At 42.3% G+C, this 24,328-nt stretch overlaps 1 protein-coding gene across 1 annotated transcript; it reads left to right on the top strand.

Annotated features, from left to right (window-relative positions):
- Window positions 1-796: 796 nt before the first annotated feature.
- On the top strand, window positions 797-23,498 carry POLR1B (RNA polymerase I subunit B). The gene is made up of 15 exons (XM_036262672.1): window positions 797-992; window positions 1,929-2,096; window positions 2,328-2,474; window positions 4,140-4,272; window positions 4,844-4,980; window positions 5,686-5,909; window positions 6,665-6,836; window positions 8,474-8,645; window positions 9,371-9,652; window positions 11,566-11,699; window positions 14,808-14,978; window positions 15,523-15,679; window positions 20,137-20,333; window positions 20,782-21,035; window positions 21,835-23,498. Exons 1-15 carry the CDS (start codon window positions 816-818, stop codon window positions 22,715-22,717), a joined length of 3,408 nt encoding a protein of 1,135 aa, XP_036118565.1. The 5' UTR covers window positions 797-815; the 3' UTR covers window positions 22,718-23,498.
- Window positions 23,499-24,328: the final 830 nt, after the last annotated feature.

Below are 24,328 nucleotides of genomic sequence, written 5' to 3'. Positions count from 1 at the left end.
ATAACAAGAAAGGCAAACAACAGACGAATATCTCTTAGGAAATAGATGACATTGACTAGAGGGACCGGTTCCAAAGGGACAGGAGGACACGAGAGTGGTGTTTTAATTCTTTATCTTAATTGTGGCAATGGTGTCATGAATATATATACAGATCAAAACTTACCAACGGGTACAATTTAAGTGTGTGCGTTTTATAGTCTGTTGATTTTACCCCAGTACCAAATGCAGCTGTTAAACACACACACACGAAGTTGAGACACCTGCAGGTGTCCCCTGAAGTCCGGAGTGATTCCTAGGACCCAGACTAAAGGATCTCAAGGCTAGCAGGCCCCTTGGACACTGTCATCCCCCGACCCTCAGGACCCGGGCTACAAGACGAAGGGAGCGAGCAGCGACGACAGACCACTTCCTGGCCCCCGAGAGGGACATTTACAACTAGAGTTGGGCAGAGGGAGCAGTCAGCCATTTTTTCCCTCGAAGCCAGGACGCGGCTGGGGTCTACCCAGGGTCAGGCAACGATTGGAGAGAGATCGCAGAGAGTAAAGGGGACCTTTGGAGATTGCTCTCCTCGGGCCTGGGCTAAGGGAGCGAACGAGAGCCAGAGGGTAATGCTGAGTTAGGCGGGACGCACTCTGGCTCGGTACAGTTTCACACCGGCCCTTTCACGCCGGCGGTGCGTTTCCAAGTCGACCCTATAAAACGAACGGGTCGAGATCCGGCGGAAGTAGAGGAGCTGCATTTCCCAGCAGGCCGTGAGCGCTGTGCCTCTTTCCGGTGCTGCGGAGGTTCGCCGGCGGCCGGCGTGCAGGGGCGGCATGGATCCCGTCGGCCGTTGGCGGGGCTTGCCCAGTGGGCCCAGCCTCAAGCACTTGACGGATCCCTCTTACGGGGTTCCGCGGGATCAGCAGAAGCCGGCGCTGCAGGAGCTGACGCAGGCGCACGTTGAGTCCTTCAACTACGCGGTGCGCGAGGGGCTCAGCCACGCGGTGCAGGTGAGTGCGGCACGGCCATGCTCCCCGCAGCTCGGCGCGCTCTGGCGCTGCTCCGTCGGCTGAGGAGAGGGGTCTCGTAGGGCTCGAGGTGGGCGGCGGGTGGGAGACAGAGGAGAGGGAAACTCCGGAGGCGGAGTGAGCGGGGCACAGGCCGGGGACAGGGTACCAGACAGATGAGATGGCTGGGAGGTCAGAGTATAATCTCAAATAGTTGTGCTTCTTCATCGTGCCAGGGTCAGCGCGGGGCTTGAGCTCAAGTCGACCAGGGAAGATGTATTTGTGATTCCTGGATGTGTATGGTTTAGGAGCTGTAGTGTTTTGTAGGTCAGTGGATGCTGTGAGAGTGAGGAAGTGGCCCTCGTGGGCTGAGCTTCCCAGTCATAATATATTGTTCATAGTTAATATGTAGGAGAGCTCAGTGGAACGGCAAAGCTTTTTCCAGGGGGCGGTACAGAAAAGCAAATGCTGTGGAAGGGAGGAAAACCGCAGTGGTACCGCTTTTCCTTTGCATGGCTTAGGCTTCAGTATGAGACCACGTGGAGTGAAATGTACAGATATCATCCTAAAGAATGGCATTCGAGTTTCCGGTCCTGAATCAGGAGATACTCCCATGGTTTTGCTTTGTTAGCAGCAGTCCCATCAGTCTTACTGTGCATGTAGAGGATACAAGGTAAGGGGAGAAGGTAGGCTCTTGATTCAGATGACAGCTTTGTTCATCTCTAGAGCCTACTGCAGAATCTGACACAAAGTAGACATTCCAGTATCTGTTTTTGATACATGGTGAGTAGACTACATGTAGCTTTAACTGTCTTTTTAGATGTGCCACATTAGCATTGTAGGCAACAATGTTTATAGAAAATTCGTGGGATTTGGAAGAGTCTTCGTGAAAAAATACCTTGGACATGCAAGCAATTAATAGTGTCAATTGTATTTCAGGCGATACCTCCCTTTGAATTTGCTTTCAAAGATGAGCGTATCTCTCTTACTATTGTGGATGCTGTCATCAGTTCCCCCACAGTTCCAAAAGGGAGTATCTGCAAAGAGTTCAACGTTTATCCTGCAGAATGTCGGGGCCGGAGGAGTACCTACCGGGGAAAGTTGACAGTGAGTGCAAGTGACAGTGTGACTTGAAAACTGTACATGTCTGAGAAGTTGGTGCCCGATAAAATGTAACCAGAATTCTGCTTTCTAAGTACTGTCATTCAAGAGATCCCTTCTTTTAAATCTGAAGCATAAAATCATCTAATATATGGTCTTCTTTCTCTTTTAAAATATTCATTTGTTCTTGTTGATCCAGATTCTTTCTTTATTCCTAAGTAATTTTTTTTCATTTAGGCTGATATCAGCTGGGCAGTGAATGGAATCTCAAAAGGAACCATTAAGCAGATTCTTGGCTATGTGCCCATCATGGTGAAGTCCAAGCTTTGCAACTTATATGGTCTTCCTCCAAAAGCCCTCATTGAGCACCATGAAGAACCAGAGGTAATTTCAGGGGCTCAGGGCACTAAATGGCTAGGTGAGAGCTAGGAGTGAGAAGATGTGAAACTTGCCATCGGGAGTCAGTTTTTCTGCCTCCGATTTTGGATAAGTAAAATGGGGCACTGATATCTTGTCTGCCTGCTGTGCACAGCTCATAATGAGTCTCAAATGAGACACTATGAAAAACTGGCCCTGCATTTAGAGGATATTATTATGGGGAAAGAATTGGTAGGTTTTCCCATAATTCTCTGAATGGTGTATATTTAGAGACATATTTCTTTTTTTTCTTTTTCTTTTTTAATTTTTAAATAGAGTGGGAGGGAGAGAGAGAGAGAGAAACGTCAATGTGAGAGAGACACATCGATTGGTTGCCTCCCACACGACCCCACCAGGGCTAGGGACAACCGCAACTGAGGTATGTGCCCTTGATCAGAATGGAACCCACAACTCTCTGGTCTACAAGCTGACGCTCTAACTGCAGAGCCAAACTGGTTAGGGCCATATTTCTGTTTTCAAAGCCATCTTAAACCACAAAACTGTCTAAAAATTGTCTAAAATGTCTGCTTTACTGAACAGTAAGATTCTATAAACATATTAAATGCTTCATATACTTTCCCTTTGGCATTTCTTTTTAGCTATGTTAGTTGGCTTTGCAGCATTAAGTTGAAGTAATCGAGAAATACAGACTACCTACAATAGAGATTGTTATCTGGTGGGAAGAGGGTTTGGTGTCAGATCTGGGTTTGACATTCAGCTTCTGCTCTTATCAGTTGTATCACTCTGGGAAGTTTAATCTCCCTGAGCCTGTTTCCTCTGCTAAAAATGCCATAATAGCTATTTTACTCATTGTTATGAGAATGAAATGTTGGGATAATATAGAGCATCTAGTGCGGTGCGCCTGCTTCTTAGTAGCTTTTCATTTAAGATATGTGATGTTAACGAACAGTTAAAAATACTGGCCCAGCCCTGGCCAGTTTGGCTCAGCAGTTAGAGTGTGGGCCCTTGGACTGAAGCATTTTGGGTTTGATTCTTAGTCAAGGGAACGTACCTGGATTGCAGGTTTGATTCCTAGTCGTGCTATAGGCAACCAATTGATGTGTCTCTCTCACTTTAATGTTTCTCCATCTCTCTCCCTCCCTCTTTCCCTCCCTTCCACTTTATCTAAAAATCAATGGGAAAATATTCTTGGGTGAGGATTAATAACAAAACAAAAATATATTTTCCTATTAATTTGAATTTCTGGTTTCCAGAGCTTTCATAGGTCATTGATCGTGTTTTTTGTTTGTTTTGTTTTGTTTTGTTTTTTTACTTATTTGGGAAGCCATAATTTTCTGGAAGCAAAATGGTTTCTATTTTTATTTTTAGACTTTTCTTTGGAATAAAGTTGTTTGTTTGTTTGATATCATCTGAAGACTGAAGTCATTTTAGGGAACAGGAAGGCAAGTTAAATCAAACCTGTCTGGTAGAGAAAGTGCCCTGACTTCCTCCATACTTTTCTACCAGGTCCCTAGACTGTTTTCATGTATTTGAGAAGACTTTATTTACACTGACAGTTTCCCAGGGATCCATGGCCCCTTTCACCTACATGTTCCTCCTCTTCTGCACTTTGAACTGGGTGTGCTGGGAGTGATGTTGGTGTTAGTTTCATGTAATTTATCTCTTTGGCAGGAAATGGGAGGCTATTTCATAATCAATGGCATTGAAAAGGTCATCCGAATGTTGATTATGCCTCGGAGAAATTTCCCTATTGCAATGATAAGACCAAAATGGAAAGCTAGAGGGCCTGGCTATACTCAGTATGGTAAGTTGTAGTGATTTTTAGAATATTCTTTTAGAAAAGTTTTAAAACATTTTTTTTAAAGGAGATACATCTAAATAGAGTCTTTGATATTTTTCTCTCATATATGTGTATGTATATGTACATATACATATATATACATACACACATATGTATGTGTGTGTGTATAAGTTTTGTTATTCTGTTAAGCATTTCTGTGTTAAGATTTCAAAGTAGCAGACCTACTTTCTGACCCTTTTCAAACTGAAAGAACACGTGTACTTACGTTACTTCGTCTGAGGCTGAAGGCTGGCTGATTTAGCTGGAGGTGGGTATGGGCCCCAGAAGTCTTTTGGTTCAGGTACCATGGCACTCCCCTCGGGGTCTCTGATTGACAGCCATCTGGCTTCTAAGGGAGATTTTGTACCCCAGGGGAAATTTGGCAAGGTCTAGAGACATATTTGTTTGCCAGCCTTGGCTAAACTTAGTGATTTGGCTTTTATTTATTTCTAAGAGGGTAAAAATAATTCAGAATGAAATGATTGGAGCAGTTACAGTGTTACTGAGTTTCTGACTTTTCGTTCTGTTTCAATAGGAGTGTCAATGCACTGTGTGAGGGAAGAACACTCAGCTGTCAATATGAACCTTCACTACTTGGAAAATGGCACAGTTATGTTGAACTTTATTTACCAGAAAGAACTGTTTTTTCTTCCTTTGGGATTTGCACTTAAGGTGTGACTTACTGAATATATTTCTTTTGTTATGAAGAGTCATTGGAAGGTGTGTCCTGTGCAGAAGGAACAGGTTCTCCTTTTCAGAGTTCACGCTGTCCTAGCTGCTCTGTAACACATTACCTCAGAATTCAGGGCTTAAAACACATCAGTGAACGTTTCTCTCCCAGTTTCTGTGGTCAGGAATTTGGGCGGATCTGGTGGGGTCTCCAGAGGTTGCAGTGCAGTGACAGGAGGGGTTGCAGTTGTGTAGAATGCCTACCCAGGGCTAGAGGGTCCACATCCAAGTGGTTCCTTCCTGGCTGGCAAGTTGGTGCAGGCTGTTCGCAAGAGGTCTCAGTTCCTCTCCACTGGGCCTTCTGTAGGCTGCTTGGGACCGCCGTCTTCCCAGAGTTAGCCAAGTAAACGGGTAAGAAGCCTCAATGCCCTTTGTGACCTAACCTTGAGAGTCTTGTGTTGACTTTTTCTCTATATTCTCTATTTCTCTATATGTAAGCCTGTGAATTCCAGGAGGCCAGGATCATTGGGGCCATCTTGGTGTCTGTCTTATAAACTGCCCTTATTTTGGAGAATTCGTGTCAGTTTAACAATATGAAGTGCTAGTTTTTCTTGGGGATTAAACAAAAAAGGAGAGACTTGTTACTGAATGAACTGGGTGGTTTAGTTATTAGTAGCCATTAAAAAGAAAATCTCTTTTCTATTCTAGGCGCTTGTCAGCTTTTCTGATTACCAGATTTTTCAGGAGCTCATCAAAGGAAAAGAGGACAACTCTTTCTTTAGGAACTCTGTTACTCAAATGTTACGGATTGTGATGGATGAGGGTTGTTTGACACAAAAACAGGTCCTTAACTACCTAGGTGAACGGTTCAGAGTAAAGCTCAATCTTCCTGATTGGTATTCAAATGAACATGCTGCGGAGTTTCTGTTTAAGTATGCATGCTTTTACCTAAACTGTTTCCTGGCGGGTAGAAGGTGTCCCTGGTTCTTTGTGTTGATGTAGTTGGGGCTGTGAGTCATCTGGGCATCAGAATTGACCTGTGGGCAGAATTCTGGTCTGGTGAAGCAGGGGCTAGCTTTCTGTGGCCATCTTCACCTTTCTTTGGTTTTGTGGTAGTATTGTTTTATTTTAATGTACTTTCTTACTTTGAAAATACCTTCTGAAAATACCTTCAAACGTCCAGAATTGCTGCAAAAATAATACATTGGACATTTATGTTGACCGACTGTTAACACTTACTACATTTGCTTTACTTGTCTGCACATAAATGTTTTGCTTTCTGTCTATTTGAAAGTTGCAGGCTTCGTGTCCCTTTCTTTTCCCAAGACAAGGGCTCTGTCTTTTGACACCTGCTGAAGATCACTGTGGTCCAGTACTTGACTATGAGCCATGTTGAGCACTTGAATGGCCGGTGCAACTGAGAAACTGAATTCTTAGTTTTATCTCATTTTTTATCCCATTTTAATTAATTGAAATTTAAATAGCCTTTGTGGCTTGTCACTACCATGCTGGCCAACAGTACTCTAGACCTTGTTTGTTTTGTTTATGTCACCTGTAAGATGAAAAGGGGTTTTCTGAATATGAGTAAGGACTTTTAAGTAAACATGAACTGGGGGCCTTGGTTAATAGGATGGCAAGTAGTAGTCACAGCTGAATCATTTTAAGGTTTTTCTTTCTGTTTTGACAGCCAGTGCATCTGTATTCACTTGAAATCTAACACTGAAAAATTCTATGTACTTTGTCTCATGACCCGGAAGCTGTTTGCTTTGGCCAAAGGAGAGTGCATGGAGGAGAATCCTGATAGTTTGGTGAATCAGGAAGTGCTCACACCTGGGCAGCTCTTCCTCATGTTTCTGAAGGTGGGTGCACGCTGCTTTCACTCGGGGCCCCATTGTACCTTTGGATTGGGGTGATGACACTCCATGGTGGTGTTTTCTGCATATTTTTAATTTCTTGTTTGTCATTGTTTATCTAGCATTAAGGTACTTAATCAAACATTCTGGTTAATACCAGATTCAGAAATGTCTGATGTTTTTATGTAAGCCGAGTAAAGACAACATCAAAACATTGATGATAAAGTGTAAGTGGCCTGTATATGTATAATGCACGGTCAGCCCTCCTGTGCAGAGTCCCTGTTAGAAATTCTCCTCACTGAGACTTACTTGTAAGCCCAGTATCGCTGCTCACAGCTTCTGTGGCTCTTTGCAGATGTGCATGGAGGGGTAAAAATTGGGGTGTCCTGATGCTTAGGCTCTCCCAGCTGAGGTCCAGGAGGTCCATACTGTGACCAAGAGTTTGTTTATTTATTCCCATGTTTTTCACATTTTTGTGGGTTTTGTTGGTGATTTCGTTGTTTAAAAATGGCCTTTAAGCCCTGGCCAGTTTTGCTCGGTGGTTAGAGTGTCAGCCCGTGGACCAGTGAGTCGCAGATTCTATTCCAGTCAAGGGCACATACCTCTTGTGGTTCGTCCCTGGCCCTGGTCAGGTTGCATGGGAGGCAACCATTCAATGTGTCTTTCATGTTGATGTTTCTCTTTCTCCCTCTCTCTCCTTCCTTCCCACTCTATCTGACTATAAACAGAAAAATATCCTCAGGTGAGGATTAAAAATAAATAGAAATGTCCTGCAAGCACAGTGCTGAAGTGTTGTATGAGGTTCCTAAGCACCAGAAGGCTGCAAAGTGCCTTACGAGACTACGAGTGTAGGTGAGCTTTGTTCCGTCACAAGTGACAGTGCTGCTGTCTGAGTTCAATGGTAGTGAATCAGCAACATAGAACAGGGTGTCTTTCAACAGAAACATGTAAACCAGCCTATGTGTTCGTCAGTTGATGAGAATGTTGTGACTTAGGCTTGCAGGAGCCCAGGCCTGTGTACCTAGGAGCAGTGGCTCGGTGCTCGCTCAGTGTCCACAGCATTACAGAGCGTGGTTCCTGCCCTCACGAGGGCTGCGTGTGTGTGGGGAGAGTGCTGGCGTGGCCCCGATCGTTTCATAAATAAGTTGATTCGCTGATATTTTATATTTTAAATATCCCTAAAATGACTTAATCTCGGAGATAACATAATGGGATGAGAAATGGAGAAGACTAAAGTAAAAATCTCCTAATTCCTTATCTAGTCAGTAATTTTTTTTCTTTATTGATATATTGGAGACAGAGGAAGGGAGAGGGAGAGAGATGGAAACATTGATGAGAGAGAACATCCATTGGCCGCCTCCTGCATGCCCCCCGCTGGGGATCAGGCCCACAACCTGGACATGTGCCCTGACCAGGAATCGAACCAGGGACCTCTTGGTGCATGGGTCGATGCTCGACCACTGAGCCACACTGGCTGGGCTTGTCAGTAATTCTTATTTAAATTCTTACTAAAAGGTAAAAACGAATTTCTTAGCAGCTTAGAATTTCACTGATAAAATTTGATATTGGCAGAAGTTTTCTGTTATTGATAATATCAGTATAGCCTTTCAAGTAAACATGTAATTAAATTTTTTTTATTTCAGGAAAAAATGGAAGCATGGTTAGTGTCTATTAAAATAGGTCTAGACAAGAAGGCTCAGAAAACCAATATGTCTATAAACAGTGAAAATTTGATGAAGATTTTAAATCTGGGAACAGACCTCACAAGACCTTTTGAATATCTTCTTGCTACTGGGAATCTGCGTTCTAAAACAGGTGAAATTAAACATATAGGCATTTTAGTTGTGTTTTTTGAATTATTTGCTCAATGTTGATTTATATCACTAAGCGAGCTTCTATTTAAAAGCAAACTTTTCTCTTTCACTAAAGACAGATTTCACGTTATAAATTTTGACAAATGTGTGTATTGTCTGTCTGAATGGCTTAAATCCAGTTCTAATGATCAAATACATTTCCTCTGCCTCCTTCTAGACTAAAGGCAGCTCAGAGATCTGTCTAAACTAAAGATGTTTAAGCAAAGGTCATCTGGACTGGTGATCTGAGAGGGTTCTTACACGTTCCTCGCCCTAAACCACTTGCATCAGAATGACCTGGAAAACTTAAAAGTGGCAGTTGAGGGCCCAGAAACCTGCACTTTTAAACAGATAATACGGATACAGATTCTTTTAGAACTAACAGCTGCTTGTGTATTATCCAGCCTGTCTGATGAATCCCATTTCATTACTTGCTATCTTGTTTGTTTACTCTTTCCCCACAGTGGAGATTTGGAGGAGCTAGGGAACCAGTCAGGATGATACAGTTTGTGAAATCTGGAAATTGTTACTATTTTTTTGTAAAGTATTCCTGCTCATCTGAACTAGTTAGCTTAGTAATAACCTACTCTCTGATGTATAGTGTGCTCCTAGGTTTTTCATCAGAGGCTCAAATAAAAATAGACTTTTTAAGTTAGCCTGTTTTTGAATGACTTTTGTTTTGTTAAGGTCTTGGCTTCCTGCAAGATTCTGGACTTTGTGTTGTGGCTGATAAGCTGAACTTCATCCGCTATCTCTCCCATTTCCGCTGTGTGCACAGAGGGGCTGACTTTGCCAAGATGAGGACCACCACAGTGCGCAGGCTGCTGCCGGAGTCTTGGGGTTTCCTTTGTCCCGTGCACACCCCCGATGGGGAGCCCTGCGGTCTGATGAACCACTTAACCGCCATATGTGAGGTCGTCACGCAGTTTGTTTACACAGCATCTATTCCAGCTTTGCTCTGCAACCTGGGTATGTGACAGGTACCAGTCTCATTGGGTGGGTAACACTGGAATTACGCTACCTTGGTGGCTGAGCAGAGAATTTTTACTCCTCTCTGCAGGAATTGGGCTGGTTTCTTTTCTTGGCTTCTGCATAGAAGGTCAGATACATTTTTAGAAAATGAATGGAGGGGAAATTCTCGCTGTTGCAGTTTTGTTCTTTCAAAAAAGAAAAGATGTGAAAGCATTTGAAACAGCATTTCATGTTGGAAGTAACCTTTGGATCACTCCCTGCACCTGTGGGGTTGACCACTGCATCTCTAAGCAGAAAACTCAGTGTGTAGGAAGACAGTTAAAAAGGAGGTTGTCTACTCTGTACCTGGAGGTCCTCAGACCCACAGCCTTTGTTCCTGGGAGCCTGGCAGCTGCTCTGCTTTTACTGGAAGGCTGTCTTGTGTGCTGTCTTTAGGTGTGGTTCTGGGTTTGGATAGACCTTCACAGATAATAATGCCCTTCTTTGGGCATTCTTCACTTTTGATCCTGGGGTCTCCAGTTTGATCTGGAGACAGTTCTCTGTGTCCTTGCTGGTCTGTGTGGGGTCTCCACTTGAATCCATGTTTATATGCTAAAACTTCCAGTTCACAGGATTCAGGTGGTAGGCATTCCAAAGCAACCAGAACAGCATTGAGTCCAAAGTCAGGAAATTCTCCTTAAAAGTATTCTTGCCACTTAGACCATGGCCTTTCAGAAGGGAGCCCCAGGGGACATAATTTGGAAGTACTCGAGATTCAGAGGTCATAATCAGTATTATTTTTAGGTTCTTTGTCCACAAAGAAAAGGATTATTTGCCACCAGTGATGAAAATGTCAGAATGCAGGAAATGGTATAGAGGAGGAAAAAATGTGGAGAGTGTCCCATGCAGAAGAGATGGGGAAGGCTCTGGTGCTGGGGAAGGAGACAGAAGGGAAGCTGCCTAACACCAAGCTGGTGACCTGTGACACTCTGTAAAAACACTTGCTGTCTTCAGCAGGCATTTATGGATTGTGGAAGAGTGTTCTTTTTTTTTTTTTTTTTTTAACTAATTACAGTTGGTTCTTGATGTTGGTGGTACTTCTGTTCTATCAAGTCATAACTACCCCGGAATTTAGGGAAGAGCTGTTGCTCCCAGGAAAATGAAGGTTCAGTGCCTGTGAGCCTCTGGTCACAACATTTTTGTCAGCCAGTTGATACACAGCCTTGTTTTCTGTGTGTCTCTGTTTAGAGACACCTTTAACGTTGTGATTCACTAACTTCGAGGTCTCAGCCAGTAGCACTGTACACTTCTCTAACACACACTTGTTCATGAAGCACATACAGCCTGTGCTCAGCCACACTGGGCAGCTCTGCACTCGGGGGCTGTTTACACAGTGAAACCACCAGCAGAAAGCACAAGAATGCAATACACTGAGCAGACTGCCAAGAGGACGCTTGTTTACAGTCTGAGCTTAGACAGGAAGACGTGTTTGACCGCAGCCTGTGCAGGAGATGCAGATTTTTCACCGAATAACCCCCAAAGCGCCATTAGTTATTGATACCGGAGTTACAAATAAATTCTAGCAAGTAGGCAAATTTGCAGATATGGAATCTGCAAATAATGGTGATCAAGTATAATTAGATTTGGGGGGAAAGTTATATTTACACAGCTCACAAATGAAAATATAGAAAATGTACAGTGAAAGCCTCCTTGCACTCCTGTCCCTCCTGCTCTCCCACAGGCCAGACACACTGGTTCTTATGTGTCCTTGCTGAACCGATTTAGAAACTTAAGAAAGAGAAAAACATTCTGGTTTAGAGACAAGATAACTAGACATCTAAAATGATGGTACAGCTGTAGAGCCATCTGGAGGGAATTTCTAATGTTAGAAAAGGCATCCTGATGTGATGACCCTGCCTGTTCTTCCCCAGGGGTTACTCCAGTTGATGGAACGCCACACCGACCGTATGCTGAGTGCTACCCTGTCCTGCTGGACGGTGTCATGGTTGGCTGGGTGGATAAGGAGCTTGCTGCTAGCGTTGCAGCTTCTCTGCGGCATTTTAAGGTGACCTTGGATCTTTGTGAATTATTCTATCCCTTGATTTTAGGTTTCAGTCCTTTTCTAGTTGTTGAGGTAGTCCCAGGGCAGGCTGACATTGTAATGTGTCAGCGAGATAACCAGAGACGCACAGCCGAATTGTAAAGGAGCGCTTTATTCGCCGGCGGGCTGGGAGGATCTCCCCAAATCCCAGCCCCGAGCCTTCTTTGTTCCTTGCTTATATAGATACAAATTACAGAAAGAGAAAAAACTACATTCTTGATGCCACTTTTGGCACCGTTAAGGGGGTAAACTGATAGAAGGGGGACGAGAGGAGCTGTTAGAGGTCAGGGCAACTATTAATCTCTTTCTCTCCATTGTTCCCCTGAGTCTCCCAAAGCCATCCTTAATCCCCTTCTCTTCATAGTTTTCTATGGATTTTTCAAGGCCCTCATGTTTACCAAAAACCACCGGTGTGTGTACATGCAGTAACTGAGGGTCAGAATGGAGTTACTTCAGTAAGTTGTTCTATCCCTTGATCTTGGGTGTCAGTCCTTTTCTAGTTGTTGAGGTAGTCCCAGGGCAGGCGAGAGTGCTCCTAGGACTGGGGTTCAGAAGCTGATTCTATAAGTACCTTACATCCCCTGGTGTTGACCTCATATGTTGGGGTCAGTGACAGATATCTGATCTCTCCACCGTTTTTTGTTTGTTTTGTCGTTTCATTGAGGCCTTAGTCTGCTAACCTAACATTATAAATTTTCTTTGTAAATTCTAGTAGCATGTAAGGGGCGTCAAAATATCAGCTTTATATATCAAGTAATGTTAAAGATATGCAAGAGATAAGTCACACCCTGTTGCTTCCTGGGTCTTGAAAATATATTTTTAAAAAGTCAAGGCAAATGACATTCTTTGGAATTTTCTCCTAACAAGAGTCTTAACTGTTAGAAGGTTTGTTCTTTCACAGTAGGATGAACTGTAGTTCATGCTTGTTTTATTTCATTTAGTTTTTAAAATCTTCAGCAGAGATTTATAGATGCTTGTTTTATTTTATGAGTATTCTTTTACTGTTGTTTATTTTGATGCTCAAATTGTATCAGATTTGACCCTCTGCCCTACAGAGTTGGTTTTGTTTTGTTTTTGTAAGTATACATATAATTTACCATTTTAACCACTTTCAAGTGTGTAGTTCACTGGCATTAAGTACATTCATATTGTTACGGAACAATCACCTTATCCATTCTCTGAACTTTTGCATGGTCTAAAACTGAAACTTTGTGCCTATTCGGCAGTAACTCCCCATCTGCCCTTCCTCTGCTCCTGGTTACCTCATAGACCACATTGTGTTTGTCATCCATCGATGGCCACTTGGGTCACCTCTACCTTTTTGGCTGTTGTGAATCATGCTGCTGTCAATATGGGTGCACATTTGTTTGCGTCGCTGCTTTCCATTCTTCTGAGTGTATACCTGGGAGTGGAATTGCTGAATCATATGGGATTCTGTGTTTAATTTTTTGGCATCTTTGCAGAAAAATTGTAAGATTTTTTCTTTAGACATTTTAGGTGTATTATATCAATTCATTCCCTAATAGTGATCATTCTCTAATAGTGATGAATGAGTCCTAAATTCCTGGAATAAATACCACTTGCTCATGTGTTTCCTTTATTTAAGAAATACTGATACTTTCTTAAATATCAATAATTTATTAAGATTTTTTAAATCGACATTCATATGTCTCTGCTGTATTAAAAAAATTAGACAGTTTCCCTTAGTTTTCAGTGCTCTGGAGTAGTTTGGGGAGCATTGGGCCACCTGGTGGCAGGTCTGTGAGAATTCCTGTGAGACCATCTGGTTCTGGTGCTTGCTTTAGGGGTACTTTTTTCTTCTTTCTTTTTTCTTTTTTTGTCCTTTATTAAGTTTTAGAGAGAGAGAGGAAGGGTGAGGGAGAGAGAGATGGAAACATCAATGAGAGAGAACATTGATTGGCTGCATCCTGCATGCCCCCCACTGGGGATCGGGCCCACAACCTGGGCATGTGCCCTGACTGGGAATCGAACCAACGACCTCTTGGTGCATGAGTCGACACTCAACCAGTGAGCCACACTGGCTAGGCTGGGGGTACTTTCTTGACACCTTCATTCCTAATGTGGAAATTAGTCGTTTTTAAGCTTTCTACCTCTATTGAAGTTTCTTTGGTGAACTCCATTTTATCCATATCATCTTGGTTTCTTAGAGGTATGTAAAGTAGGCCCAGGGTTAATTTCAGGTTTTATCTTTATTATAATTTCTTTACCTGTACTTTTTGGGGGGGTTCATTTTTTTTATTTTTTAATTAAGAATTTAATTCATTATTTCATTTTTGTTGGCGTGTTTGTGAATCCCCATAAATTCTGATATAGGTTTTGTTATTCTTTTTAAGCTTCTGTAATTTTGGCTTATATTTTTCCTTTCACTTAGAAGTTGACTAGTAGAAGTTTTTTTGTTTTGTTTTAATTTCCAGGTGGAAGGGCCATTTCATTAAGTACATTTTAAAGTAAAACCAGTACTCTATATTTTAGACATCAGAACGGAATTTCATTTAGTATGTCTACATGTACATTCTGGGGTTACCTTTTCCTGTAGTCTCAGTCATTAATTAAGTCATTACTGGTTTGCCTGATAGTGGTGCTGAGCCCCCAAGAAAGTAGAGCCTTTGCCAACTCTGGGTGTGGGGCGAGAGGCATTCTGTGTGGGGTGAGACTGGTAGGGCACTGTGTTTGTTACCTACATAACTAGTGTGAGCTCTTTTTTTTTTTTTTTTTGTACAGATAGAGTGGGAGGGAGAGAGAGGAAGGGAGAGAGAGAAAGAAACATCGGCGTGAAGGGACACATCGAGTGGCTGCCACCCGCACGACCAACCAAGGCCAGGGACAAACTGCAACCGAAGTACGTGCCCTTAGCGGGAACCGAACCAAGCTTTCTCCGGACCGCAGGCCGACGCTCTAACCGCTGAGCCAAACCGGCCAGGGCGTGAGCTCTTAAGATACTACTTTTCATACTTGACTTCCTTCCCCATTCTCCTGCTTTCCTGGGTGGCAGGGCATAGATGTAAAACACATCAGCTGTTCTGGTTTATACTCTCTTTTTGTTGAAAACAGGTGTTGAGAGAAAAAAGAATTCCTCCCTGGATGGAGGTGGTCCTTGTTCCAATGACAGGAAAGCCAAGTCTGTACCCAGGACTGTTCCTCTTCACCACTCCTTGTCGGCTGGTGCGGCCTGTGCAGAACTTGGAGTTAGGCAAAGAAGAGCTGATTGGAACGATGGAGCAGGTACGTGGACTGTGTGGTAGATGTATAGGATTGGGTCATATACAACTTCCATAGACTTCAACTGTTGCTTTTTAAGTGTTATTGTTTAATACCAATTTGGCATTTGAAAGAAAGCCAGACTTATTTCTGCTGCCTCTGTGACCAGCTAGAAGCAGTTTCCATGTGTTCTCTCCCTCACTCTACTTACATATTGAGCCCAGAGAGGGTTGGTGCTGTTGCCTGTCCTTCCTATCCTACCTAGCTCCCAAGCTCTTCGTACCCAGCTCTGCCTTGGGAGCTGAGGCTGAACCATTCCCCGAGTCACTCACAGTCTGCCTACACCTTTGCCGTTGCAAAAGTGTGCACTTCAGACTACTTAAAATTTTCTTTCTTCCAGTCCCCCTTTACAATTGGTCCAGGGTGTGTTTATAATGAAGCATGTAAGGCGAGTGGTAGTTCTGACTGGAGACTTCCTGTGGCGCCCTTCAGTGTTCACTATGCTGGGCAGGGAAGGTTTCCTTTCGGGTACTGAGTTAATGTGTCAGCATTCATCCTTCCTCTCCAGCTCTTCATGAATATTGCTGTCTTTGAGGACGAGGTTTTTGCTGGAGTGACCACCCACCAGGAACTCTTCCCCCATAGCCTGCTGAGTGTGATCGCCAACTTCATCCCTTTCTCCGATCACAACCAGAGTCCAAGGAACATGTACCAGTGCCAGATGGGTAAGGTGGCATGGGGATGGTGGCAGGCACACTTTCAGAAGAGAAGTGCTTGTAACTTTTTCTACTTTGAAGTAATTTCAAACTCAGAAAAGTTGTAAGTATATATGAAGATTTAATTTTATAGAAAAGTTGTCTATATGTATTACTGTAATTTTTAATTTATACTGAATAGGTCTAATAAATGTGTGCGTTTGCATTCACCTGTAACCGAGAATAAACAAATGCACATGGTTGTGGTATGGCTGAGCACATGTCATCAGCCTTAAACTGCTGTAGAGGGTCATTGTTTACTAGCAATGACTCTTGGATTTTTAAAGATGTAGACTATAGTTGTAGACATGTAATATTTATGTCGGTGAAATTACTATAGTGTTTTTTCCAACATATGGCCTGCCTATTCACTAAAGTTTGTTTTAAAAAATAGTGAATTAATAACAAAAAAAGTCCTGTTAATTTAATTGTAAGCAAATCTTGGTTGAAAGCATTTAAAAATTAACAGGGCGTTGCCCTTGCCAGTTTGGGGTTAGAGTGTTGGCCCTCAGACCGAAGTGTCTCAGGTTCGATTCCTGGTCAAGGGCAAGTACCTGGGTTGCAGGTTAGATCCCTGCCCCTGTTGGGGAGTGTTCGGGAGGTAACCAGTGTCTCTCTCTCACATTGATCTCTCTCTCTCTTTCTCTCCCCCTCTCTCTCCCTTCCCCTCTGTCTCTAAAAATCAATGAAAAAATATCTTTGGAGTGAGGATTAACAAAATAAAATAAAATAATAAATTAATAGGGTGTTAATTTTCACATATGACATATGGACCAGAAATTTTGTCTGTGAAGTCCAAAGTCCATTAAATCAAGAGCCACAAAATTGAGGGTTTACAGTAATGCTTCTGCCCATTTTCTTCTGAGATTTCAGTTATGCTTCGTGTATGTTTAAACCTTTGATGTTCGTGAGTCATTGGATTTCTGTTCTCTTTTTTTTTATCCTCACCCGAGGACATTTTTCCATTCTTTGTTCAGGTAGAGTGGGAGGGAGAGAGAGGAAGAGAGAGAGAGAGAAACATCGATGTGAAAGGGACACATCGAATGGCTGCCACCCACATGACCAACCAGGGCCGGGGACAAACTGCAACCGAGGTACATGCCCTTAGCGGGAACCGAACCCTGGTCTCTCTGGACCGCAGGCCAACGCTCCAACCGCTGAGCCAAACCGGCCAGGGCTCTGTTCTCTTTTTTCCATCTTTTTTTCTTCACATTGTTCAGCCATTTTATTCTGTTTCAGTATTTCATTTTCCAGCTTAGAATTTTCATTTGTTTCTTTTTCCTAGTTTTAATTTTCTCTGAGATTCCTATCTTCATTGTGAACATATTTTCCTTTACATCTTTGAGCAGTTACATAACCTGTTTGTTTGTTTGTTTGTTTATGTTACAGATGTTTCTCCTTTTTCCCCTAATGACACCCCCTCCCATTCTCGCTCTCCCCACCAAGCATTGTCTATGTCCATGATTACCCACACATGCATGTAAGTTCTGTGGTTTATTCCCCCCACTCTCCACCCCCTTCCTCCTCTTCTGAGGTTTGTCAGTCTTTACCCTACTTCTGTGTCTCTAGGTCTATTTTGTTCATCAGCTTGTTTTGTTCATTATATTCCACAAACAAGTGAAATCATATAATAACTGTCTTTCTCTGATTGGCTGGTTTCACTTAGCATAATACTGTCCAAGTCCCTCCATGTCGTCTCAAAGGATAAGAGATCTTTCTTTCTTACAGCTGCATAGTATTGCATTGTGTAAATATACCACAGGTTTTTATCCACTTATTTACTGATGGACACTTGAGCTGTTTCCAGATCTTAGCAATTGTAAATAGTGCTGCTATGAACACAGGGGTACATATATTCTTTCTGATTGGTGTTTCAGGCTTCTTACGGTATATTCCTAGAAGTGGGATCACTGGGTCAAATGGCAGATCAATTTTTAATTTTTCGAGGAAATATCATATTGTTTTCCATAGTGGCTGCACCAGTCTGCATTCCCACCAGCAGTGTACCAGAGTCCCCTTTTCTCCACACCCTCGCCAGCACTTGTTTGATGATTTGTTGATGGCGGCCATTCTGGCAGGTGTGAGGTGATACCTCATAGTTGTTTTAATTTGCATCTCTGATGATTAGTGACATTGAGCATTTTTTCATGTCTCTTGGCCATTTGTATGTCCTGTTTGGAGAGGTGTCTGTTTAGGTCCTCTGCCCATTTTTCAATTGGGTTCTTTGTCTTCCTTTTGTTGAGTTGTATGAGTGCTCTATATATTTTTTAAATTAATCCCTTATCTGATGTATCATTGGCAGTTATGTTCTCCCATACAAAAAAAAGTGGGTTCCCTTTCCACTTTGGTGCTTATACAACTGGTGTTTTAAAATTGTCTGCTCATTTCAATGTCTGGGTCATCTCAGGATGTCTCCATTTATTGCATTTTTTTCTCTTGAGTATGGGTAATAATGGTTTCCTGTGTCTTTTATGTCAGTCATGTTGGATCACATCATGGACATTGTGAATGAATTATATGTTTTGAAGACCATAGATTCTGTTATGTTCCTTTGAAGAGGATTTGTTTTTAAATTTAACTGCTAGATAACTTAGCTGAACACAGCTGCAGAAGTTGCTCTTGAGGGCTGCTTGGAAATGTCCCATGCATGCATCATTCAGGACTCCACCAAAGATCTGGGATCGGTTCATATGTAGAATTTAAGGCTTTCCCTGTGTGGTTATCTCCTTTCTGAAATTTCCCCCTTAGCTTTCAGAACTTCTGTTTCTTGGTTCTTAAAGCCAGTCAGGCTGTGGGTTTCTATGTAAGTTTTAGCCACTACACTGACAGGGCCATTAGGCAAAAAAAACCCCAAAACTGACCTGGAAATTCACCCAGTGCAGTTTCCTTTGCCCAAACGTAAATTCCTCTGTAGTTGATGACTGCTTTTGGTTCCTCTGTGGTGCTTTCTAGTACTCTAGTACTCTCTAGTACTTTCAGGTGATGTGTATATGTGTATATCATTTGTTTTGTTTTCTTCTGGTCCTTATACTTGTTGGAGGGTGGTTGTCTGGAAGGTGGAAGTCTTCTGTATTTTAAAGAATTCTACTATGGCCCTGGCCAGTTGGATTCCTAGTCAAGGGCATATAACCTCAGTTGCGAGTTTGATCCCTGGTTGGGGCCATGTGGGAGGCAACTAATTGATGTTTCTCTCTCACATCCATGTTTCTCTGTCTCCCTCCCTCCTTCCCATGCTATCTAAAAAAAAATTTCAATGGAAAAATATCCTCAGGTGAAAGTTAAAAAAAAAAAATCTGTTATACATGGATATTTATTTTAGTTTAAAAAATAATTTGTATTGCCCCGGCCAGTTTGGCTCAGCGGTTGGAGCATCGGCCTGTGGACCTGAGTGTCCTGAGTTCAGTTTCTGCTAGGGGCACATATCAAAAAAAAAAATTTTTTTTTTTGTATTTAATTGATTCTCTACTGTAGAGGTGTACAAAGAAGAGTCTTACTGCCCTGGCTGGTTTGGCTCAGTGATTAGAGCATCAGCCTGTGGTCCAGAGAGACCCGGGTTCAGTTCCTGCTAAGGGCACGTACCTCGGTTGCAGTTTGTCCCCGGTCCTGGGGTTGTGCAGGAGGTAGCCACTCGATGTGTCCCTTTCACGTCGATGTTTCTCTCTCTCTCTCTCTTCCTCTCTCTCCTTCCCACCCTATCTGAACAAAAATGGAAAAATATCCTCAGGTGAGGATTATAAAAAAAAAGTCTTACCTACCCCCTATGTGCCAGTACCCAGAGTTAACAAATATTGACATTTTGCTCTATATGTGTGTATAAGAAAGTGATTAGAAAATAGTTACTGTCGCCCTGGCCGGTTTGGCTCAGCAGTTATAGTGTTGGCCTGCAGACCAGAGAGTCCCGGATTCGGTTCCCGCCAAGGGCACGTACCTTGGTTGCAGTTTGTTTGTCCCCGGCCCAGTTGGGGTCATGTGGGTGGCAGCCAGTCGATGTGTCCCTTTCACGTCAATGTTTCTCTCTCTCTTCCCTCCTCTCCCTCCTGCTCTATCTGAAGATAAATGTAAAAAAAAAAAAAAAATTAAGAAAAAATAGTTACTGTCACCTTTTACCCCTTCTCCAGTAACATTCTATAGTTTATATGTATCCTTTACACCCCCCCCTTTATTAAGTAGGTGTAGAATGTTTAGGGGTGTGTTACAGATCTACATCAATAGAATCATGTTACATTGTTTCTGTCCTTTTCCTCTCAGCACTGTTTTCATGGTCTGGCCGTGATACGTGCAGGTCTGTCCATTATCATTCTGTACGCATAACCACCGGGACTGTTTTGTTCGTTCCCCTATGGTGAATATTTAGTTGTTCCCAATTTTATGTATCACCTTTGTAATCAAGGGGGAAATGAAATGCTAAGGTGTTTTTCCCTTTGTAGGTAAGCAAACTATGGGCTTCCCACTGCTCACTTATCAAGACCGATCCGATAATAAGCTGTATCGTCTTCAGACCCCACAGAGCCCTTTAGTGAGGCCATGCATGTATGATCACTATGACATGGACAACTATCCCATTGGGATCAATGCCATTGTTGCTGTTATTTCTTACACTGGCTATGATATGGAAGATGCCATGGTAAGTTTTACCAAGAGTAGTTTCATTCTTTTAATATTTAACTGTTTTCTTTACTGTGAGGTCACTGGAGGACTGTTTCTGTGTCCCCGGGTACCTCATGTTTGGTCCATGTGTGTTCTGTTAAATGGTCAATTCCCGCTCTGAGTTAAAAGTGGCAGCCTTGAGGGTTATGCACGAAATACTCAGATATGCATATTTCTTGCTTATTTGCATGTGTAGTTAAGTAGATGTTGAGTGAATGTAGTCTAAGATATTTCTACCTTTTGTGTTTGTGTAGGATTAGATTCCAGGCTGTTTATAAAAGTCTGGGTTTTAGTAGTAGGTGATTGAGAACATGTGGATAGTTTTAAAATAGAATGCCAGTTAACCCAAACCAAGTATAATTCTGACCAGCTTTATTTTGAAAATCCTCATTTTTCTTCATTCCCTTGATTTTTTTACCTCACAGATTGTTAATAAGGCTTCTTGGGAACGAGGTTTTGCCCATGGAAGTGTCTACAAGTCTGATTTCATAGATCTCTCTGAAAAAATTAAACAAGGAGATGATAGTCTAGTGTTTGGAGTCAGACCTGGTGACCCACGGACTATGCACAAGTTGGATGATGATGGGTTACCATTTATTGGAGCACAGCTGCAGTATGGAGATCCATATTATGGCTACATAAACCTCAACACTGGGGAGAGCTCTGTGATGTTCTACAAGTGAGTTGTTAATTTTATTTTATTCATTTCTTTTTAATCCTCACCCAAGGATATTTTTCCATTTATCTTTGGATTGGGGGGGAGGGTACACATCGACTGGTTGCCTCCTGCACGACCCCGATCAGGTCTAGGGGCCGAACTGCAACCAAAATACATGCCCTCGACCAGAATCCAACCCAAGACTCTTCGGTCCACGTGCTGACACAGCTGAGCCAGACTGGCCAGGGCCCGAGTGCTAATTTTAAAGGCCATTTCTCACTGAATTGCTGAAGGTCATTGAGAGTAATCTTTTAATGACTTTTTGGAGAAAAGAGAAGTGGTAGGTCAGTTGTTGACTCATTCGCAACTGAATTGGCATTTAGAAAATGAGACAAAGTTTGCTGTGTGTTGTACTGCCTTTGCTTTTCTACTTGTCAGTTTCTTATCATTGATGCAAGTTCTCCTGGCTTATGTTAAAAGTATGTTATTCAGACTTGATCATCTCTCTCGTGTATGTTGTTAGGAATGTTTCCTAGCTGAAATGTTTTTATTATGCCTCTTTTTAAAAACAAGTTTTTAGCTTATTTTACATCTGTAAGAGTGGATTCAACAGGTTTTCATAATAGTTGTTCATAGGAAGAGAATTCCATAGTTACCATAACCATCAGCCCTATTCATAGATACTTTTAGGGAGAAGAGAGGTAAGAGTAAGTTTTGTGAATACATACCCCTTATGAAGCACTAGTTATGTATAAAACTTACACACCTCTATAAATTTAGATAAATAGTTTGACCTGTCATATGGCTTAATTTTTCCTAGGAGTAAAGAAAATTGTATTGTGGATAACATCAAAGTGTGTAGTAATGATACTGGAAGTGGGAAGTTCAAGTGTGTTTGCATCACAGTGAGAATCCCTCGGAACCCAACCATCGGAGACAAGTTTGCCAGCCGGCATGGGCAGAAGGGCATCCTGAGCAGACTGTGGCCAACCGAGGACATGCCCTTTACTGAAAGTGGGATGGTCCCAGACATTCTGTTCAACCCTCATGGGTTCCCATCCCGAATGACTATTGGTATGTTAATCGAGAGCATGGCAGGCAAGTCTGCAGCTCTGCATGGTCTCTGCCATGATGCCACACCCTTCATCTTTTCCGAGGAGAACTCAGCCTTGGAATACTTTGGTGAGATGTTAAAGGCTGCTGGCTACAACTTCTATGGCACTGAGAGGCTGTACAGCGGCATCAGTGGGGTAGAACTGGAAGCAGACATTTTCATAGGTCTGGTTTATTACCAGCGGTTACGCCACATGGTCTCAGACAAATTCCAGGTCAGAACCACAGGAGCCAGAGACAGAGTCACTAACCAGCCCATTGGGGGCAGAAATGTGCAGGGTGGGATCCGTTTTGGGGAAATGGAGCGGGATGCTCTTTTAGCTCATGGAACTTCTTTTCTCCTTCATGACCGTCTCTTCAACTGTTCTGACCGGTCGGTAGCCCATGTATGTGTGGAGTGTGGCAGTCTGCTCTCTCCATTGTTGGAGAAGCCACCCCCTTCGTGGTCGGCCATGCGCAACAGAAAATACAACTGTACTGTGTGTAATCGCAGTGACACTATCGACACTGTTTCTGTGCCTTATGTTTTTCGTTATTTTGTAGCTGAACTGGCAGCTATGAACATCAAAGTAAAACTGGATATCATTTAATTGTATGTGGCCTTTTGAGTTAGGTGATCTAGCAGATTAAAACAAAATGTAACTTCAGTGAAGATGTTACTGTTACCCTAAATTTTTCTCAAGGTTGTTAGAGCCCTCAACCAAGACCTGGCAGCCAAGAATTCAAGGTCCTGAGTCTCTGGTGTAATAACCACTGAAGTTTATTTTCACTGTATTTGTTCAAAAACTCCACAAGTATCCTCTTTAAAAATGATACATTGATGAATAGGCTATACAGGGAAAAGTTTCCAACCCCAGGTTCTTAGTATGCGGCTTTCTGCAGGCGGTGACTATCACTCATTGTCCACTTGGAGCAGGGGTGGGGAACCTTTTTTCTTCCAGGGGCCATTTGGATATTTATAACATTCGTGGGTCATACAAAAGTATCAACCTAAAAATTAGCCTGCTATCTTTGGTCAGATATTTCATGAACACACCCCTAATGTGCTGGCTGGAGCTGCTGCTCTTCGGTGAGACATACTGATGTTAGCTGGGATTGACTTCTCGAGCCTTATGTGGCCTGTGGGCTGGACGTTCCCCGCCTGATGTAGAGCCTGTCCATCTAGAGCACATACATGACAAGCCATGTGTGCAATTTTGTATTTTCTAATGTCCACATTAAAGTGAAAACAAAAGGTAGAAATATTTTGTAACAGCTTTACTAAAGTATAATTGTACAAACCCCAGGTTTCAGGTTTGATCCCTGCTCAGGTTGTGTGGGAGGCAGCTGATTGACGTTTCTTTCTCACATCAGTGTTTCTCTCTCACATTCTTTCTCACATCAGTGTTTCTCTCTCACATTCTTTCTCCCTTCCTCTATCTAAAATCAATAAAAACATATTTAAAAAAAAATAAATAAATAACTGCACATCTTCAGTGTGTACAGTTTACCAGATGGGATAATAAACATCAGCTCTGAAAGCTTTCTGGGTCCCTTTGGGTTGTTTTGTTTATTATTTTTGTATTTTCTAGCTTTTGTTATATGTAAACAGTGAACTTGACATCTCCCTTCTTAAAGAATTTTTAGGTGAACAATACAAGATTGTTACAGACACAATGCTGCAAACACATCTCTGGACATTCATATTGTATTGGTACTTGAAACACATTGAATGGCAATTCCGTTTCCATCTCCTGCCAGTCCGGGTAACCACCACTCTACGGTTTCTGTGAGTCTATTTCAGATGCCGCAGAGAGGTGAGTTCGTGCAGCACTCATCCTTCCGAGACTGGCTTGTTTCACTCAGTATTTTCTTCTTAAGGCTGGATTACCAATTGTGTATATATAGTACATTTTTAACCCATTCACTTCCTAATGGACATTTAGTTTGTTTCCATAACAGAAATAATGTTAATACTATATTTTTAAAAATGTAATATAGCCAGAATGTCATTTCAACATGTAATAAGTATTTAAAATTTATTGTGAAATTGTAATTATTTTTTCATACTAAGTGCTATTTTTTCCTTTTCTGTGTATGTTTCATTGTTCTTTCCCCTGTTGATGGATATGTATTTGGGTTCCTCTAGTCTTGGCTATTATAAAGTGTTGGTAGTAGTTAGCTTTATATACACTTGTGCAAGTATGAGATGATAAAGTTTT

The sequence above is a fragment of the Molossus molossus genome, unplaced genomic scaffold (assembly GCF_014108415.1).
Source record: "Molossus molossus isolate mMolMol1 unplaced genomic scaffold, mMolMol1.p scaffold_m16_p_15, whole genome shotgun sequence".
Lineage (NCBI taxonomy): Eukaryota > Metazoa > Chordata > Mammalia > Chiroptera > Molossidae > Molossus > Molossus molossus.
The sequence above is the reverse complement of the archived record's forward strand: the minus strand, read 5'-3'. Positions and strand labels throughout refer to the sequence as shown.

What these genes read in the sequence shown, in the direction of transcription:
- POLR1B (XM_036262672.1), top strand. Translation starts at nt 816, where the DNA reads ATGGATCCCGTCGGCCGTTGGCGGGGCTTGCCCAGTGGGCCCAGCCTC. An exon ending in AGCTTTGCTCTGCAACCTGG is followed by an intron (nt 9,653 to 11,565) that starts GTATGTGACAGG and finishes GTTCTTCCCCAG; the next exon opens with GGGTTACTCCAGTTGATGGA. An exon ending in ATGATATGGAAGATGCCATG is followed by an intron (nt 20,334 to 20,781) that starts GTAAGTTTTACC and finishes TTTACCTCACAG; the next exon opens with ATTGTTAATAAGGCTTCTTG.